Consider the following 19,862-nt stretch of genomic DNA (forward strand, 5'->3'; position numbering starts at 1 on the left):
AGTTTTTAGTGAGTTTTAGTGATGGTGTGGTGAGACAGGGCGACATCGCCCTGAAAAAGCGCAAACCCCGCACAAACAGCGCACCCATACAGATCCTTAGTTTATGCTTAGTGATTGGCCCACTGCTGCTGTGCAAGCCCCGATTCGAGTTGTCCACAGGCCCACATCCCGAGCGCTTATCAGCTTATAAAAGGTCGACATAAGTCCCTCTTCCTCAATCATTGCCTTATTTTCCCACTACACAAACGCATACTCATACGATCAGATCAACTTTAACCAACAATACTACACAAAAGATTTATTTGGTATCATTCCAAAAAAAAGAAAAAATCAAACATTCAAAATGAAGGGAGAATGCGGCTGCGCTGACAACTGTAAGTTAATATCCCTTGCTACCATCTTTCTCTAGCTATCTAGAATAGACATTCTGACTTATTGTTCGATAGGCCAATGCGGCGACACCTGCTCTTGCGGCAAATAAGCTGGCTACCTTACCTAGGTATGCTTAGCCCACAGTTTGAGCCGGGTCACTTGCTTCGCGCCCGGTTTTCGCTGCACTCTTCAATGACATCAACCCACTGCGAATTTCCTACAATACCTTGAGTCTCTCGAAGCGTGGGGAATCATTCATCATGATGAGCTATACCTATCGGGGGATTCTCGGACACCTATGAGTTAATGGAAGAATGATGGCGAGGGAAAGGCGTGTTGTATTCAATAGCTAGCCCATCCTTTAGTCGAAATACCTACTATCTTTTCTGTGGCACATGTTTCTCCCATCGTATTTCCCAAGTGAAGAAAAATATTCATGTCTCCGGATAGCTTTAGTCCCGATGAGCACATCGTACTAAGCTAGCTTGTCAGAACGTTAAGCTTGGCCATCTTGCGTAAGGTAGGTACCTAAGGTAGCTCTTCGAGAGGATCAAAGTAGTGGTTCCTTGGTGGCCGTTCGTTAGTTCCCCACAAATTATATCTCCATATTTCCAACGACATGCCTCTTCGCGATTCAATCACTCGACGAACTAGTTGGGAAATAGGAATCTGTAAGTGTGCTTCTTACCTTGGACTTGGGAAGCCGTAGTGTGTAAAATGTAGGAAAACATTTCGAGATGGGTCTTCGCATGGCAATAATTCTCTAGAGACGTAATATTTAAACTACCCGGAGGGATCGTACGTCGTCATAGCAGCCTTAAACATTTTAATTCGACAGTAAAGAGTTTATTCCGCCATGATGGCCCGTAGTGTACTGTACCAAAACATAACATCGAATGTTGACCACTGTTAAGCATCGGGGCGAAGGCAACCTGCTGCTTACCAAGGGAAACTATATCAAGACCTTAGGAAATAGCTCGTATTGGCGTAATGTCATCGGCAGCAAATAGTGATAGGAAGTCACTCAGGCATCTATGCTCGTCCATGTTTATCTAAATATGTTTATGTAGATAAGGCGAAATATCATCTACTAAAAAGACGAATAATCGTTTCTCAAGTGCAAACTTGCTACAATATTCTTTCCATCCGTATCGACAAACCAAAAATCTGAAAAGCTGCGAAGCATAACACTGTAAGAATAGTTGCAAGCGTCCTACGGATGAAAGTTGAATGTGGAAATACACCGTAGTAAGTTTACCCTTGAGAATATGAGGTTGCTAATTTGAGAAAATATATATATATATATCACGAAAACATGCCAACTTGAACATTCAGCTCGGAATTAATTGACTATTCTTACCATACGAATACAATTTTACCTTTTAATTATTTCCATATAAAAACTAGGAATATTTGATGATGAGTGAATACCTGGCCACCAGGGCTTTTATTGAAATCAGGGTGATAGAGACTTTGGCAACGAAACTTCCCATCAAGCAGGACATAGGTAGATGACAGGCTTATTATTACTAGCAGGACGCATACTATCAACATCTTGATTCATGATGTATTGAACCGGAGAATTAGATTTTATTTTCCCCTGAAATTTGAACTGTGCTGTCGTTTAACCCAAGATCCAACCACCTACCTGTTTCCTCTCAGTATCGACGTGGTTGAATTTCGTTCTGTGCAAATTTATTGGCTACCATTCTGTCTATTTCATAATCGTTGTATTAATACGGACTAGTACATTAGGCATTTCTACGGCTTGGAAATTACACGGCAACTAGGACGCGTTGTGGCCATAAAGGCACGAATTCGAACCATGTTCCTGCCTTAAAACGGTGTGCCTTACCACCTAACGATTCCCAATTTTTAGGCACCATTCTCTTTCGTAAAAAACTTCGTTCTCAAACCCTACTTTCCTCGTTTTCCCTTCCCTCGTCAACCACTTTTCCGCAAGGTAATCCTGTTATTTCGCCGTCCAATTCTTAACTGCACGGTTTCTACTTTCCGCATTTACGCCTGTTGTTTTTTGACGGTCTTTCACTCCTCACCTAAAGTTCTTCAGCCAATGCGTCTGTAATCGTACCTAGCATATTTTTGCAACGTTAGTGACTTTCTTTTTTTTTTTTTTTTTGCCGCCCTCCTACGAAGTTGTGTGTTAGGGCTTGACTGATAATCGTTATTATAGGACCTTTGAACGAAACGTTCTTGTGACGGACATCGACTCAACATTCATCGTCCAACAACCCTCACATAATTACTTCAAGACTTTTCAGACTGCGGTCCACCTACTCAAGGTGCGTTAGACATTCTCTCTGCTTCGGCTCCCGCTCTTAACACTTCCGACATTAGCTACCTAGGTACCCAAGTAGTGATCGTGCTAGGCCTCAGCAGTCTCTAGAAACTATTTCGATATAACATCTAGGGTTCTTGATAGGTACTCTCTTCTTACAAAAAACAGCCTCTACTATTTAGGATTTTGAAGAGCCAGGGAGCCAAAGACCTGTGCCGTTTAACTAGTTATCTCAGATACCTTCAGCAGTCACACCCCTTTTCAGCATATTTCATCTTTTTAGGTATCGTTACGTTCAACACAAATATGTCTCAAGCTTCAGATAACCGTCAGGATACTGGCAGAGGTAATTTCCTTCTCCTATTTAGTCTTCGTGATATATGTTCTGTGTTTTGTGGTCGGCTATATGTTGCTTGGTTGAGTTTGACGAACTGAAGTTTTGGGGTTTAGCATAGAGATTACTCTGGTGCATAGAAGTGTGGTGTATGAAAGTTGGCAACAAATTGTGATGGCGACATTTCGACTTCATCTAACCATTTTTTTTAAAAAAAAATAGGGCAGGGACGGGTCCCTTTCATACTGTTGGATTTGCCCCTCACTGTTGATTCACGACAGGCACGCGTCCAGAACCAGACTCCAGAGGTTACTAGAACTGTTGCAGGTCGCATTGCTGAGAGCCAAAACAACAACACAATTTCACCCCAAGTCCTGCATTTCACACCCTTGCATTCTGCAGATTACCTCATTCTTGGTAAGAAACACAAAGGAACCTTCGCAAATACAAATAAAAACTTCTCGATTAACAACAATATAGGTGACTACAGGGAACAGGGCAGAATTGGCATTGTACACAGACAGTTTGGTTTCCTGACTTCTGACTTGGACAACATGTCTTCGGGTCACCAGGCTGCTGTCTACGACGGTCAGGCCGCGTCTTAGGGACCTCGCGGAACTGCCGTACAAGGACTTCAGCTGTCTCCATCGCCGCCTTCATCCATCGCTCCCGATAATCAGAACCGTGGCCCCTCCGTCACAGCGCGCATCTGCGTCTTTTTTCGAAACGGTTGCAAAGCGGTCCTGGGAATCTTTACCTTCTTCCGTCCTGGCCCTGGAACCGATGTCCTCCAGATCGTGCTCTATTGCCTGATGGGCGTGGCCACAATTAACGTAATTGCGAGCGCCACCATGCTCAAATCCTTATCGGATTACCAGACCGAGACTACAAAGGATGCCATTCTTATGTGGGTATTTGGCAGTGTCATCATTCTGGTACTGATCCTCATTTTCAACCAGCATCGTGCTGCCGGCATTGAAGAATGGGGACCTAGTCGCGGACTATATACTGACTCGCCGTGGATCGAGATGGGCAACCGCAATAATCGCAACGGAGGTCGCCCTCAGCAGGCACGATACCCTCTCCACCCTCAGCCTGCCATTACGGCCCCTCACCAGAACGAGAGCAGCGTCTACCGTCACTCGGGAACTTCTGTCGAGCAAGAATCGGGACGAAATCGCTTCAACTTGAACGCCCGAGACGATCGTTTCGACCGCTATGCTGTTCAACGATTACCTTTCCATCAGAACAGCAACTCGGGAGGCCCCTCAGACGGACAGCACCAAGCAACTCAGCCGCAAGTTCGTGATCCTAGCGCCGCATCTTCTGTGGACAGCGGTATCGGCATCGCTCGCAGCAGCTCCTTGCTTGAAGAGGAAGCTGGTAAGTTGGCCGAATCCGCTGGCTCCACCGGTGAAGAGGCAGTCGTTGCCAGCGAGGAATTGTCATCATCCCCGTCAGCTGAATCTAGCTTTACGGATGCCGACACGGGCTATCTTAGCTCTTCGGAATCTGGCTCGCCACCTCGTCGTTCCGGGCTCGCTCCTCGAGAAAGCTGGTGTCTTCAGCCTTCTTTCAGCTCAAGCAATCTCTTGGACGTCAAGAGCGGCACAGCCAACGCCAGCACCTTCCCGCCCCGCAGCAGTTCGTTCACCCTGGCTTCATCCCAGGGAGCCTTCGCCAGCGCCGAACGCAAGTATGGAGTTGAAACCAACTTCTCCTATCCGTACAGCACCACTTTCACAGAACTCAGTCCCATTCTCGAGCATTCTAACGAGGACCACCCCGCACCTCAAGAAGTAGCTTAGAGTTGGCTAGTTTTTGATATTAGCACCTCCGAATGAACGTGACATTTGGATTGTTTATGGAGTGGCGGCCCGTCATCTAAGGATTTTCCAATTCCCAGTGATTTTTTGAGCTTTGCAACGCCAGCTTGACTTGGATGGACCTTTGCAAGACCATCGATTTTAATGAATTTTCACTTTGAACTCCGCCGTTGAGGTCCGTACATTCTTGGCATTTTGCTACTCCCATGCTGACGATTTTTCATAGAATCATACTTGCAAGGGTAACTCGGCCTACCCTTTCGTGAAGTCTTGAAGTTGAATACGATGGACGTAATGTTTTCCATCAGTATTGCCATGAGATGAAGTGTATTTGTATGTAGAGAAGTTTGAGATTACGATTCGTTGAAATGCTCGTGTGACATTCCACCCACCTGGACAATCCACGGTATCAATAATTTCAAGAACTGGCTCAAGTGCCAAGATTCTGTTAATTATTTCTCGCTTTGCTCCGTGACTTGGCCCGTACTACTAGTTTCTTGTACTATGGATATTTGCTTAGCACGCGAGCAGATGTAATTATAAGGCATATAGCCCATCAGTTTGACATGACACGCTGTCCAGTTCTAGAGATAGCCGACGTAATACGCAAACCACAAGATATCGGCATATTCCCATGCGGTCAAGGTTTCATAAACCCAGGAATTCAGAAACTCACTCGTCTTAATTTACACCCTAGATAGCTCTCTCCGCACGAACACGATTTTCCCTGTAACGTTTCTCCTTCGACACAGTCTTTCGCCTTCTTCTCCAGGACCGATTTAAATCTCCCCGGCTCTCCCAGAACTGCCTCTGGAAATCACTCGTGGCCGTATTACCGTTAATCCCATCAGATGTAGCTTTAATAGCGGCTCCTCCCCGCTCGCCATCGCCTTCGTCCTCATCATCTTCGGCTATATCATCCACAGAACCTTGTCTAGGCCATAGATTAAACGATCGGCTGGGATGTGCCGTGTCGGGAGTCGGCGCAGCGCTCCTCACATTTCTATAGTCGAAATCTTGCTTCGTAAAAGGGGTCATGGGTGGCTGCTGAATCGGAGGGCCCACGGCATCTTCCTCTTCGATATCATTGTCATCTCCGTCAAAGAAGCTAAAAGGCTGAGCATCGCCGGACTTGTCCCCAGCACCGTCACCTTGAGGACGCTTATATAATGCCTCCAACGGGTGTACTTCTGTAGCAGCAGGCGTCGCAGGGGGAATCTTGATTGTAAGGCTCGAGGTAGACCCTGACGATTTGTGTCTCGCGGATCCCGTCTTCAAAATTGATACGGGGCTAGTCGAAGTTTGGGTATCCAACTTGATCTCTGCAGGTTGCTTATCAGGAGTGGCTTGCACGCTGTTGTCTTCGTTTTCGCTGTCGTCCTTGTCGTCATCATCCGAACTGTCTACGACCTGACCCCGATCTTCATCATCCTCAGAATCATCAGACGAAGAGCCGCTGCTGCTTGTTGTGTCATCATCTTCAGCAGGGTTTGGGGGTTCGGACGGCTTGGATTGCGCCGCAGAGCTTGAGGCGTTGGCGATTGGTCTCTTGCTTACGGCGGGTTCAACAACAGTCCCGTGCTCGTCCACCCAACCAACGCCGTCTTCAAATGTGACGGCTACCGAACTCGACTTCTCCACATTACTCTTGAGAAACGAGGGGTGCTTGATCGTTTTTTCGAACTCGTGCATGACCACCTCACGGCCGCTTTTCCGCTTCTTTTTGGTCTGGTCGAGATCCTGGTTTCCCTTCGACGACCCATCGCCCGGAAGTTTCGTCTTGAATAAACATTCCGGTCCGTCCGTGTATTTCGACTTGGTTTCCCTCTTCTTCTTTTTCTTCCCGTCCTTGTCCTTGTGGTTTTTTTCCTTGCCCTTCTTTCGTTTCTCGTCAATCATCTCTCGCTCCGTGGTGGTCCATCCGCGCTTAATTTTTCGATCCTCAAGCTCAACTCCCGGTGTAACATCAATCTCGCGCTTCCTCTTCTTAAGTTTCTTCCTATCATTCCCGTCATTCTTCACTTCGTTCTCGCCCGCCGCGCCTGTCGGCTCAGGGATAGATTCGGGTCTAGCCCTTTCGATGCGCATCTTTGTTCCTTTTAGGACGGCTCCGTTAAGTTTTCGCTTTAGCTTGTCCGCCTCGGCCGTGGGTAGGTCTACGAAGCCGTATCGCTTCTCCGGGAATGTTTCGAGAGTGTGATACGAGATGTTACGCGCTCGAGGCAGGACAGAAGAGGGGACGACAACGCTGAGCAGCGATTCGTCTAACGGAGTGATATGCAATCGGGTATAGGGAACGGGGTTTCCTGAGAGTATAATCGTGGGTTGGGACAGTTCGACAATCGCAGCCATAATTGCGCTATCGAAATGCCGTGACAAAGACCTCAACGGTATTGCTTTATGAAGGTCGAGCGGCTAAAAGAAAATATGCGATATAAAAGGTGAAGTACCTAATCTTATCAGCGTATCGCGCGCGTATCGGAGTAGCTCCATCTCCACTTTATTCATCTAGACTGACCCATCAGCCCACTTAAACTTCGGTGTGCCTCGGTCAGCCGCGGTCCGGTAGTCGTCAAGATTCGGCTATCAATCCGGAGCTTGACTTTTTATCTTTTAAACAATCCATACCGTCCGATTACCGTCCGATACCGCGCGATTGCGACCATGGCGCAAAAGTTACCTCCGTTGAGATTCGTACGATCGGTTAGTATCTAGAACTAGAACTCGATAGGCGAATTGTTACTAATTAATTAATTAATTAGGTCTTGAAATCCTTTATGGCCGAGTCCGGTTTGGAGCCGAGGTAAATCAATGCGATCTTATCCCTCTACGGCCGCTAATTAGTTTTATAAGACTTTTAGGGCCTCACGTAAGTCAAGTTCGACCATGTATCAAGCAGATAGGATTTCGTTGACGATCCAGGTAGCTTAGGATTACCCATGCCGCCGTCGGCAAGGTTGATTTTGAGTTGGATATCACGAAAGACCATACTGTAAGTCCAGGTCCGAGTTCGCTCATCAGATGCTCACACGCGTAGAACCGACTGAAGATGTTACACGGCGGCACAATTGCTAGCATGGTTGATCTGGGGGGCTCGCTTGCCGTCGCATCCATGGGGCTTTACGCTACCGGCGTGTCGACAGACCTCAACGGTAAGCTCCCTCAACCCCTCTGCTTCACCATTATAAGTCGTAATATCGTATTGCCATGATGAAGGAATGCTAACTTGCCAAGTCACGTACCTGAGTAGCGGCGGCAAGGTCGGCGACAAGATTACCGGTACAGCCATTTGCGACAAGAGTGAGAAATTTACCCCATCTCGACCGGGACTGTTACTTATGTGCTCTACAGTGGGCAAGACATTAGCTTATACGTCCGTCGTTTTTATAAATGCGAAAGGCGAGCTCGCCGCTAGGGGAAGCCACACGAAGTAAGCTGTCATTATGACGAGCTCCTTTTGTGATTTATCAGACTAACACTACCTACTAGATACGTCACCCAAGCTTGGAAATCTCAGGAAACCCCATTCGTACCTCCCGATAACGCCGAGATAGAGGATGAGTGATCAGATTTATCAGTTCGATATGAGATGGAAATAACGGGTGAAATGGTATTTTAAGACCTGGATCTTTAGAATTAGAGAATATCATCATTTATGACAAATGACAACTGATGAGCGGCGGTGTGATTAAAATGGGGAGAGTAATAATGGTGGGCTTGTACGGGGCTCTCCTACGTATTTCCGAATTCAAGTTGTTCCCGAAAGCGTTCCGAGTCGGTGTCAAGGGTGTTTCTTCTTGGAGCTTTGACATAATTCATACGCTCTTATATCAGTACCCGACTGGTCGGCCAGGATGTAGTTGGTGAATCTACCGGTATATGCACCCTAGCACAGTTATGTGTCTTGATACCGAGGAGCGATATATAATCTGCGCCAGCAAACACCCAGCGAAGATCGAAAACTTTATGAAAATCCCGGTAGCTTTCGATAAATATGTAGTATTTAAGCCTCACTAAGAGCGGCCAAGGTCTCTGAACATCAAACACGCGGGGTTTAACGCATGGGCAGGTTGGATCTTTTAGGTAACTTAGGTTAGGTAGTTGGGTAGCCAACGAGGGGCAACGCGAGAATGATGTAGGAAAACAATCTATATATAAGAACCATCTGATACTCCTGATCTACCTACAGCATATTTCTAACTTGTCAATCCCTGTCCATGCCATATGCTACTGTTTATATTATTTTACCTAGGTTGCAAGTTTGGTCAGACCTTCGCTTCATGGGATTCAAACCTACAACGTCCCCTGGGCAAACAACCTCAGAAAACAACGTTGTGCATTCAATATACAAAGCCCACACGCGATGAGGCATTGTATGGTACAACTCAGGGTATGAGTAGGTTGATATACCTGAAAAGATTCGCGGACGGAACACGCTGAGAGATCAAAACGACACGGGCTGACGGACGTATGTATAACGTTGAATTTTCTAGCCTCCAATCTTAACTGACTGGATAAGCTTAATGGATAGGTTTTCGAAGTTCTGTCACAACAGGAATACGTTCTGAGATGATGTCTTTATGGTAATCTCTGAAAGTGATAGAGTGCACGGACTACCTAGTCCCGAACGCCCCTGAATTCTACATCATGCAGAAAGCTTACCTGTGCGAACGACGATGCTGGAACCCGTGAAAGCCCATATCCAGCGTTATAAGCTGATTAGTATAGTGGCCTCTGTACCAAATATGCACCTGGAAATGCAACGATACGGATTTGAGGCGAAGTTATCTTATCTTGTGTAGAAGAGCGGCGATCGCCGTGGCATACGAGACCTTGTTGGCAATCTAAAAGGCCGAGGACCACAAGCTGCAAAGGGAAGTCATGTCTTGTGTCAGGGGGCGCCTCTTGGCTTGATTTAACCGTCGGTCCGCCGCAAGTTGTCCTGTGGTCGTAGTGCGGGTTTATAGAAACTTGAGAGTACCTACATATGCAATCCAAGGCACTGACATTGAACTACCTATCTGTGTACTTACCTGCTTATACTGGATTACAACATATCAACAGATTGTGTGAGTGTGCCACTCATGAGCCACGGACGTGGCTCTCCTGCTCTTCTTCAGTGTTGAGTGATTGTTTGTAAAAAAAGAAAAAAAAAAATCCTTTCTTTATATAGATAATATACACACTTGTTAGATTGCCTCCTTTCATCCGAGAACGCCTCTATGATTGCTCATATTTTCTTCAGCTAATGCCTAGTGAACTTTTAACGTAAGATAAAGTTATTTCAGCATTGTTAAAATATGTATTTTCTAGCGTAATTAGTTCTTAAGGAAAAGGAATAAGTTATGTGTTGATTAAAGCGATGCTTATTATATTTTCTTAGTTAACGGCGTTAAAGGAGGATGAAATTGATGGACCTTCTGGACTTATTAACTGATATTTAATTAAAATTAATAGGTAATTGAGAGAAATCTACCCTCTTAAGCCTGTCGTACTCTTTGAAACAAAGATTTTAGAAGCAATTGTTATAGCAATAAGCCATTATTTAGCTTTGTCGATAAGGTATGTTAATAGGGCATTTAATATCTCTTATATGATTATAGTTTAAAAATGTTCAGATTTATATGTGATTTAATTACGTTATTACAATTCTGTAGAATCTATAGACTTGTTCGTAACTTTAGTTTCAAAAACAGTTAATTCTCGAATATTGTCTATACCTCCAACTTACCCAATCCCAGGGGAAAGAAAACGACAAGAAGCTACGGGAATAGGTAGGCAAGTTATCCTCATTTATCATATGAGCAAAAACTTTTGAACAGAATAGATAGGTACCTAGGTAGTGCTCACGATTAGTTTCCAGCGCATCTTGCGCTGTTCCGTACGTGATTCCAGGCGCCAAAGTACGAGACATAGCATCGTTGCCTAGCAGCGAAATTATCTTTCACCCCCGCCAAACATCTTTCGCCAGTTCATAAGCGCAATCCAAACCGAAACCGCGACAGCCATTCTAACTTCTAATTCCTCTTACGATCAGCAATTCACCAACCCTTCCTGCCATTTTACCAACGCAATTCTTCCACAGCCGACAATCTTCGCGATGTCTAACTACGAAAGCCACATCCTACCTGCTCTCCAGCAGCTCTCGTCGCCCGCGTCCGAGCCCATCAGCGTCGCCTACGTCGTCGCGAATTCGGTGGGTAAGAGTACCGTGCTCGTCCCCGATCTTTGGAAGCATGTCAAGGCCACCCGACCAGACGCCCAAGGTCTATATATCCTATCCAACCAGGAAGAGGCCGAGCTAGTGGTGGATGATATCGCCGAACGTGAGGCTGCTGAGGTGATCAACGAGGTGCCTGACGCGGACAGCCGGCACAAGCTAGGGCTGGTCTCTTTCGACCATTTCAACGAGCTGATGACGGGCTCGGAGGAGGCGTCGCCCGTGCTTCGCCACCAAGACGCGATCCTGTTTGCAGACGTCGACCATATCCCGACCGTGAGCGGGGAGATAAGCATAGGCATCCTCGTAAATTGGATCCAGCGCTTGAGATCCTTAGAAGACGTCAAGGTCACCATCGTCCTTCTCGCCTGCAACGACAGGGAGGACGTGGATAATGTATTCTATAGTTACGACATCCGCGCTACCTGTCTCCGCTGGGAAGAGGATGCGCAATACGACGAACAAGAGATTGAATCATACGAGGAGATTGTAGATATCCTCTTGCCGATATTGAACGAACCTACGCACGGCGGCGCGGCACCTTATGTTGCGATCTTCGCCCCCTTGGTAGAAATGACTAGCAGAATCATGGAGCCGCTCCACAAATTCAGCAACGAAGGCATAAGATACGTGAGCATCGACAAGGAGATCCCGAAGCTTCGCATACGGGAAATTACGGGCGTCGATAAGCCTACCGTCCTCTTTGTCGAAGACGGCCTGAGCAACTGTCTATCGCTGCAGAATCTCAGATGCGCAATTTCCCTCCCGCATAAATGCGAGAGGGTCTTTGATGCTTCTACCAGTCAGTTTCCCGTCACCGCTATTCCCATATCGGAAGGCGACCTCTTTCGCCAGCGGGCCTGAGTCAGCAAGAGCGCGAAGAAGGGCGGACATCGTCCCACCCTCTATACCATGTGGGATTCCGAGTGGTTTCAGGCCAACAAGTCTAAAGACAACGTCGTCGTAAAAGCTGATACCATGCGCCTCCTGCTAGAGGCGAGCGCGACGTTTGGCAGCCTCGCTTATCCCTCGGTGCCCGTTCCGGCGCTCGGAGGGAGTTCGTCCCTTATCGCGGAGATGCGCCGTCGACTTGTTATCATGGGATGCATAGACAAGGCCGCTCCTATATCCCGAATCACCGCCTTTGGTGCTAGGGTGCTGCACTACGTCCGCAACAAGGAATTCAACAGGTTCCGTAACATTCACGTCGCCCATCTCCTCGCTCAGATCGAGACGGGCCGGGAGCTCTCGCTCCGTTCGAAGCGAGTACTCATCCGCATGGCGGCTCTGACGACCTACAGGCCGTGGTACACCTTGACAGACGAAGCTACGGAGAGTCTCCGAGAAGGGGACGCATATGTACTAGAGAAGCTGGGCGAAGACTGCGTCGGCGTCGGCAAGCAGAATGCGCACTACGGCCAGCTGTGGTGCGAGCTGGGCATCTGGTCCAAGCTGAGCGCGGAGCGCAGCATCCAGCACGCCCTTGTCGACGGCGCACCTTTCATCGAAAGAGCAGCAGGGCTCATGCGAGTCATGGTGGACAGCTGCCAACTTATGGACGAGTATGTCACCGCGCTAGAAGACCACCTCGGGTTGGACCGGTGCGACAATTTAATCGCCGAGACGAAGCTCGAGCCGCGGGAACAACGCCAGGTTTTCGAGGCGCTCGCGTGGATATGCCTGTTCCAGATGGTCTCATTCGTGTACGAGCAGGGATTACCGCCGCGAGACTTGGCTTTGATGCGGCTCGTACACTTGGGTGTGCTGCCGTCGTTCGCAAACTTTAACGTTCGGCTCCAGAGCGGCCGACCTGAGGACGGCGGATTCTTTGCCATCTACCAAGATAGCGCCGCCCACGAAGGCATACTCGAACCCCTCTACCTCACCATGCTCCCAAAAGAGGTATCAGCATGGATGGTAGAACGTCTCGGCGCGCAATACCTCTTGTCGCTCGTTTCGACGACTTACCCCGTCCCTACTAGCTAGATTGATGCGATGCAACACCGACTCAAGTCGGCCAATTACGTGTACTGCTTGGCAATAATGTAGCATTCTATAGATTAGGTAGGTACTTCTACTATCGTAAGTTGTCCTAGGGCCCAAATAGGGTAAATAACGCTTCACGGACCGACTTCCAGAATAATACGACGTATTAAAGGGTAGTGTTGAATAGCTTCTCTGTTAAATGTGACTTGTGCTTATAGATGAACTACAAAATTGATCACTTAAGCCACAAGGCCTATGTCAGCCACAAGCTACGCGGAAAGCCGTAGCTTAGGGGCTTGTTCGGTATTAAGGCTGTTGGTCTAATGGCCCGGATGAAGCAAGTGATTTGTAAGGATCTCGATATGAGCGGTGCGGGTCGGATTACAGACCGGCCAGGAAAATACTAATCGTTGTCCTTTCGATAGATGGCATTCAAGTTTCTTCACGCATAGTTACCAAATGTAAAACATCGTCTTCCTTAACTACCTCATATAAAACGATTAGGCCAAGGTATACGAGTTAGAAACCGTCTAGGGACTTAGCAGAGATATCCTAAACAATATTTTACATGTTTTAAATTATACCTAACAGTAATCTTAAGTAGTTCCTTTCAAGATGCCTCCGCGCCACCAACCACAAGGGGCAGACCTTTTTCACATCCCGGGCGATATGCGAAAGGTTATAGAAGATCAGCCAGCCCTGTCTATCATCTTAAGATCGGTACACGACTTCATCCGCCAGCACATACCCCCCCTAACGGATCAACAGATCCAGGATCTACTTCCCAGCGCCAGATGAGCTGGCCCAAGGAGAGCTACACGGACCACAAGTTCGTAGACATATTCCAGACGGTGAGCGGCGCTTTTCAGAACGGCGCTATGGACGTAATAGAGCTCCACAGCAAGGTAGATCGACGGACGAACGGCACCCCCTCAGCGTACTCGCGTCTATTTCGAACGACCGAAGACAAGGCCTCCAACCCCGAAGCTGGACCCCTTCGCGAGCTAGGTAACGCGGGATCAGCCGTCGGGACATATGTCATCTCAATTTTCAAAACGGCCAAGGAGAGTTACGATATCCCTCGTGATAAAGACTTACGATAGGCGAGAGAGAAGGCGCTCTTAGGAGTCAGAAGATACGAGGCAAAAGCTGCCCAGATCGCCGCTCCGCAGCCACCTCCACAGCCGCAACTGGACCAGGACAATCCTGCCATTCCTGCAGCAGCAGGCAATAACGCCATGTCGCACATAGGAAATCAGGCTACGGAGCCTTGGCCAACACAAAGGGAACAACCGGAACTTGACGATAATTTTGGCCATGCACCTCCTAATCATACCTCGCTAGCCGGCCGTAAATTCGCCCCCCCCTGCTGTTCGCAGAGAGGAATCTGAAGAAATGGGTGATTATGGTTGTGATTATGATTACCACAACGCGGGCGAGGAATATGATCTTGACGATTACGAACCCCAACTTTAACCTCTACCTCCACCTGGGCCAGTTATTCCCGCCCTTAACATGGCTGGGTTAACGCATTTACAGGTTAATGCCCCTATCCAATAATTGACCAGGCTGTTCTGCGTTGAGTACATGACCTGAGATATTACTAGCAAATCAAATGGAAAGACTTTAAAATTATTGATATTTACTATCTGTACTACTGCTAGCTACGGCTGGTCTTACAATAGCTGGTTGCCTGACCGTGTGGTCTCAATCTATGAAGTTTTGACGATAATTGAATTGAAAAGCAAAAGGTAAATCTAAGAGCGGTAGGGAATCTGCAAGGGATTCAAATAGTTAAGCCCTAGGCGTACGACCACGCGCGACCAGGTGACAACGGACGGTAGGGCTGGCCACCGTTACCACTACCATGAATCGTGATGTCTATCGTATATTCATCTCGAACCGCGTGTACTGATCGGGGCTGAGGATTTTGTGGTTGAGGCCGTTGTGCATCAGGACGGAGCACAAGTTGCTGTGGTGCGGGTTGTTGGAGTATAGGTTGCTGGGGTACGGGATGGTGTTCGGGTACGGGAGGTTGGGGCAGACGTCTGTTTGCGTTCCTCTGTTCCCTTTGTTGTGCCGCATAAGTAGAAAAGTCGCCCCCGTTGGTAGCGTCCGAGAGCGCCTGCAGCCTCTCCGGGGTGCAGTTGGGATCGATGGTCACCACTCGTTGCGGGTTACTATAGTCCAAGTTTTGGAAAGTCGCGATAGCTTGGTCGTTGACTAGATGGCGGGCGCCGTCGCGTGTCCACGGCATGACAAGCTCAGCGGGGTTGACTATGCCCTCCTGGATGTACTGGAGAATCATCTGGTAGACTTTCCACTCCGAGCGGATCATGCACTTGCCCGCTCGCCTGAGGATTAGGAACTCAAATCGGTTCCAGTCGGTTAGTCTGGCCTGGTTATGGCAATCGTCGAATCGGTGATCCTTCGTGTTGCAGATAGGGCAGCCAAAAATATCGCCGAACGGGGCACGATACGGCCAGACACAATCGGCCAGGACATGTGTGTTCTTGTGGCAGTTGGCGCAGAGGTTGCCTTCGTCCGCGTTACGCTTGGTCGTTCGGATGTCCGGGAGGAGGTTGAGCTTGGGTTTTCTCGGCTGCTGGCTGTAACTTTCGTCCACGGGCCGAGTCACGATCAGCGCCAATGTTTTGGTATTAGGCGCGTGAGTGGCCGCAAAATGCTCAGCCATCGATACGGGTCCTTGGGTGCCGGTGAAAGTTCCGACCCATTTCTCTATCTTATTTCTGCTAGGATCAGCTGGCTCGATCATGACAGAATTTTCCTCAACCCTCTTGGTTCTCTTGTTAGTTATGCACAGCGTACCGTCCCCTGCGGGTTCGGCATTGGCTGTGGCTGTGGTATAGTATCTGGAGTGCTTGTTCTGGAAGTGGTTACGTCTTTCTTCCAGAGTCCAACGGGCGTTTGGGGGAATCCTCTGGTCAGGTCCTCCTTGGTTGGCGGCGAAGTTGAAAACAGCGCCCTCGTCGCCGCCGGCTTGGTTCATTGCCCCAAAGGCAAAGCTCAACTGGTTAGGTCGGTTGGGGTGGTTGATTGAAGCCGAAGATGGGCTGATTGCCGCTGGGCTGGTTGAGATTGTTGTTTGACATTTTGATGTGTAGAGAAGAAGATTATTTGATGGTTAAAGAGATATCAACGTAAAGGGGATGGATGGTTACGTGATGTGAGCCTGTTGTGGAATTGCTCAAGTTGTTGAAGGAAGGAAAAGAAAATGTGTTGTGGATTGAAGGAAAGAATAAAGTAAAAAATAAAAAGATGTGCGCGTAAAATATTTAGCGACGACGCAATGCGGGATGCCTTACCGTTGCTGTAGGAAAACTTCTAGAGGCCCCGCACCTTCCACAATTAGGTGCCTCTTACTTATTAGGCATTCATACCAAATCTAATACCTAAGTACCTGTCTACCTCTGCCTTAGATACCAGATAGATATCGCACCTCTACCATAGTAACCAGAGCAGGTCTCCTGACGTATACACCCCCAGTATGGAGATGCCTTGTAGAAGCCAAAGTACACCTATCATGACCAATATACTTAGGATTCTTAGTGCCATACCGACTTCATTCCAATGCCCCATGATTCTTACCTTCTTGGATCTTGGATGAGGATTATGTCTTCTAGAACCTTTTTACGTATTCAAGATTCAAGTACCTAATCTATTATCCATCATCCATCTAATATTCTAAATCCTAAGTGTATGTGCATATATAATCTACTAACGTATACCTATGTGAATCTTCTTGACACTTATAGCAACAATTATGTGCCTAAGTAAAGCCGGGGCCGTCTAAATCTGTCACGTTGCAGAGCATGAGGTAGGAAAACAACTCCATTGTTCCGTGAGAAACTCTAAGTACAGTAGTTTTGAAGCCGAAGCTACCTATACAAAACATTTTCTTTGTTCCAAGAAGTCCCGAGTGAGACTCCTGACAAAATCGTTCGAGCAGGACTATTTTTTACTCCTAGCTTGATGGACAATAGGTAATTAGATAAGAGGGAAAATTCATAAGGTAGATGAGGAGGTAGGTAAATAACTTCGTTGTGCTACAAGGAACTCTAATTATCCTTTGTCTCATATGCTTGCTATTTGATACCAGACAGGCATCGAAAACTTTTGGTTCCTCAAGCTTCAATGCCACCCGGATTCAACTACTTTTATATACTACCGGAATGCCACAAACGCACGCTTGGGAATATAAAGGCTTATATCGTAGTCTACATTAACCGACTTGGGATTAATCAGTCCCATGTTATTAGGGATATGTGGATAGGTACCTAGATATTATAGGGGGTTTATCGTCTATGAAAGGTACCTAGCTAACTCCCTCGAGGGAGGCTAGAAAGCCAGGCGTTACTGAATATCATGTAATACACTATATACCAACTCTCTAACACTTATTCTACATATAACATCTATCGTGGGTACTAACTGGCGAAGTGACACCTATTACTTATCTGTATATACTGTTTGTCAAAGAGGCTGTAGCTATAAGTCATTTTGCGCCAGTTTATAATATTAGGTTAGCCAAAGGAAGTTTGCATTCCGCACATCACCATCACAATAAGGGCGTATGGGAAGATATGAACGCTAGCCTAGGGAATTAGCGCGGACGTTGTCTTATATGTGGTGATATCTTCCAAAATCCAAGGAAAAACTGTTCCAGACGCCATTTCCCCGCCCCGAATGCGTGCGTGAACAGGCCGAGCTTCAATGTTGTCCGCGTCGAGAATGTAACCGAGTTAGGAAAGCCACACGCCACAACCAGCCACACTGCTGACCTTGAATCACTCCAGACGCGCCGGAAAAAGCGGTAACTTTCTAACTTCATTTCATGCGCTAATGCCGTAATGGCCTTTACTACTTTGCCTAAAAAGGTCTCTGCTAGCCGGTTCCTTTCTTTAGGATCGACCGGATTGGTATACCAAATTACTAGCCATATCGCGCTTAAATATGCATGCACGTCAGGCTCTACCACATTCGAGAACGAGATGTTTGATCTCTTTGAGAAACATACACCTTGTCCACACGTCATTCAAAGTTTTCTACGTCTTCCCAACGCTAATTTTTTGGCCTTGATGAGTGGTGGATCCCTCGACGCACGCCTACGGTCATATCAAATCCGCAAAGATCCTTTTGGCAAAGTTTTGGAAGTATCTAAGACAGAACCGATTACCCTAGTGAAGCAATGGCTTATGGAGCTTTGCCGGGCGGTAGTTTGGCTAGAATCCCTTGGTTATGTTCACGGCGATTTACGCCCCAGCAATTTGCTCCTAGATGATGATGATCATTTGAAATTAGGGGATTTCGATTGCGTTCAGAAAGTCGGAGAACACTTTGAAGGAAATAGGCCTCCGTGGGCTCGTATTTTAGGCGATGATGCGGAAAAGCTAGGGCTCCAAAGGGGCTCGTTCGGCATTACTGGGCCAAGAACTGAACAATTTGCAATCGGATCTAACCTTTACTGCATGGTTTATGGTTTTGAGCCATATGAGGATACGGACGATCAAGGTCCGATCATTGTCGACTGGTTTCAGGAAATGAAATTTCCCGAATTAAATAAAAGTTGTTTGGACTTTATCATTGATCGATGTTGGAAGGGATATTATCAAGAACTAAGAGATCTATTACTTGAAATAGAATCTCTCTGTGACATAAGGGTGGAGGCGAAGGTTGTCTCGATGGAAGAGCTCGACCAGCGCCGAAAGGAATGCCAGATCTTAGTTGAAGATGGATTGCTAAATTAGTCCAAGGCGGGTTCTCGAAGAAGCTTGGTCTTTGCAGCACGAGATTACGAGGGAACGCCTGAAGGAGATTTTGACAGTCTAAATTTTATGGCGGTAATTAGTGAAGACAGGTACAACTAAGCTAGTAAAATGAATTATTTGACTGCTATCGCGTAAATTTGGAACCCATGGAATTTACCTTGGTTTGACCGAATTATCTGAACCATGATACCGTCTGTAACCAGTTCGAGAGCTAGGGTGCGATTAAATGCTATTGGAAAGCTAAAAGTTAGAAGGGTTGTCCTTCTTAAATTCGTTGCAAGCGAGGAGGAGGTGCTGCGGAAGGTATTAAGCGGTGATGTAGCTAGTCTGGAGGCAAAGAAAGGTTTCCGAATTAATCCAGATTTTCCAACATCCATGGGCTGAGTGGAGAACATGCTTGGATCTCGTTATTGGTGGTTTCCATTCTTTGGGTATTACTTAAGTTTACCTTCTCGGTGCCGGAACTTTTCGATGAAGGTGTTAGTAGGCGGCGATTCGGCCAAGTATGTGAGAAGCTGTTGGACCATATTGCAGTAGAGGTAAGAGAAGATGATAATTGCCAGGGGTGTGTGGATAGGTGGATACTACAGGGTATTTATCGCCTATATAAAGGGTAGCCAGCTCCCTCGCAAAAGGTTAAAGGCTAGGGGTTATTAGATGTTACTAATATACTACATACTGGCATTCTCTGATATTTACTTCGTATACGACATTTAATACGGATTAATTCTTAACAGAGTAACGCCTATGGCCCATCTGTACAGACTGTTTGTTAAAGAGGCTGTATTTACGAGGCTACGGAGATTCTCCAAAACAGCGAGATAGCTACTAGCTAAAAACGATAAAGGAGACGACAAGAGAGACGACATAAGAGGTGTGGCAGGTTGTTACGGAGCACGCCTTAGAGTTATTAAAGGGGCTGTAACCCTCGACTAACCCACTTAGGGTTAGGGTTAGGGTTAGGGTTAGGGTTAGGGTTAGGGTTAGGGTTAGGGTTAGGGTTAGGGTTAGGGTTAGGGTTAGGGTTAGGGTTAGG

The 19,862-nt window shown here is 47.1% G+C and overlaps 7 protein-coding genes across 7 annotated transcripts; 5 read left to right on the top strand and 2 right to left on the bottom strand.

Annotated features, from left to right (window-relative positions):
* The first annotated feature begins 3,714 nt into the window (after positions 1-3,714).
* Positions 3,715-5,194, top strand: F4812DRAFT_356614 (uncharacterized protein). The gene is made up of 2 exons (XM_047931786.1): positions 3,715-5,006; positions 5,058-5,194. Exon 1 carries the CDS (start codon positions 3,818-3,820, stop codon positions 4,811-4,813), a length of 996 nt encoding a protein of 331 aa, XP_047791368.1. The 5' UTR covers positions 3,715-3,817; the 3' UTR covers positions 4,814-5,006; positions 5,058-5,194.
* On the bottom strand, positions 5,195-7,563 carry F4812DRAFT_356638 (uncharacterized protein). The gene has a single exon (XM_047931787.1). It carries the CDS (start codon positions 7,181-7,183, stop codon positions 5,525-5,527), a length of 1,659 nt encoding a protein of 552 aa, XP_047791369.1. The 5' UTR covers positions 7,184-7,563; the 3' UTR covers positions 5,195-5,524.
* F4812DRAFT_356497 (Thioesterase/thiol ester dehydrase-isomerase) lies at positions 7,326-8,526 on the top strand. Its single transcript, XM_047931785.1, has 8 exons — positions 7,326-7,534; positions 7,594-7,634; positions 7,685-7,700; positions 7,758-7,823; positions 7,869-7,983; positions 8,066-8,131; positions 8,183-8,261; positions 8,321-8,526. The coding sequence occupies exons 1-8, from the start codon at positions 7,496-7,498 to the stop codon at positions 8,394-8,396; spliced, it is 498 nt and encodes a 165-aa protein (XP_047791370.1). The 5' UTR covers positions 7,326-7,495; the 3' UTR covers positions 8,397-8,526.
* Positions 8,527-10,863: 2,337 nt separating this feature from the next.
* Positions 10,864-13,037, top strand: F4812DRAFT_470795 (uncharacterized protein; the record flags this gene model as incomplete). The annotated part of the gene is made up of 7 exons (XM_047939022.1): positions 10,864-11,756; positions 11,793-11,853; positions 11,917-12,014; positions 12,048-12,387; positions 12,418-12,704; positions 12,741-12,823; positions 12,854-13,037. The coding sequence occupies exons 1-7, from the start codon at positions 10,932-10,934 to the stop codon at positions 13,035-13,037; spliced, it is 1,878 nt and encodes a 625-aa protein (XP_047791371.1). The 5' UTR covers positions 10,864-10,931.
* Positions 13,038-13,652: 615 nt separating this feature from the next.
* On the top strand, positions 13,653-14,428 carry F4812DRAFT_458582 (uncharacterized protein; the record flags this gene model as incomplete). Its single annotated transcript, XM_047937378.1, has 3 exons — positions 13,653-13,757; positions 13,832-14,074; positions 14,141-14,428. The coding sequence occupies 3 exons, from the start codon at positions 13,653-13,655 to the stop codon at positions 14,426-14,428; spliced, it is 636 nt and encodes a 211-aa protein (XP_047791372.1).
* A 410-nt stretch (positions 14,429-14,838) lies between these two features.
* F4812DRAFT_458583 (uncharacterized protein) lies at positions 14,839-16,047 on the bottom strand (the record flags this gene model as incomplete). The annotated part of the gene is made up of 1 exon (XM_047937379.1): positions 14,839-16,047. The coding sequence occupies one exon, from the start codon at positions 16,045-16,047 to the stop codon at positions 14,839-14,841; it is 1,209 nt and encodes a 402-aa protein (XP_047791373.1).
* A 1,846-nt stretch (positions 16,048-17,893) lies between these two features.
* Positions 17,894-18,959, top strand: F4812DRAFT_425748 (kinase domain-containing protein). The gene has a single exon (XM_047933948.1). It carries the CDS (start codon positions 17,909-17,911, stop codon positions 18,803-18,805), a length of 897 nt encoding a protein of 298 aa, XP_047791374.1. The 5' UTR covers positions 17,894-17,908; the 3' UTR covers positions 18,806-18,959.
* Positions 18,960-19,862: the final 903 nt, after the last annotated feature.

The sequence above is a fragment of the Daldinia caldariorum genome (assembly GCF_022478825.1).
Source record: "Daldinia caldariorum strain CBS 122874 unplaced genomic scaffold F4812scaffold_6, whole genome shotgun sequence".
Classification (NCBI taxonomy): Eukaryota; Fungi; Ascomycota; class Sordariomycetes; order Xylariales; family Hypoxylaceae; genus Daldinia; species Daldinia caldariorum.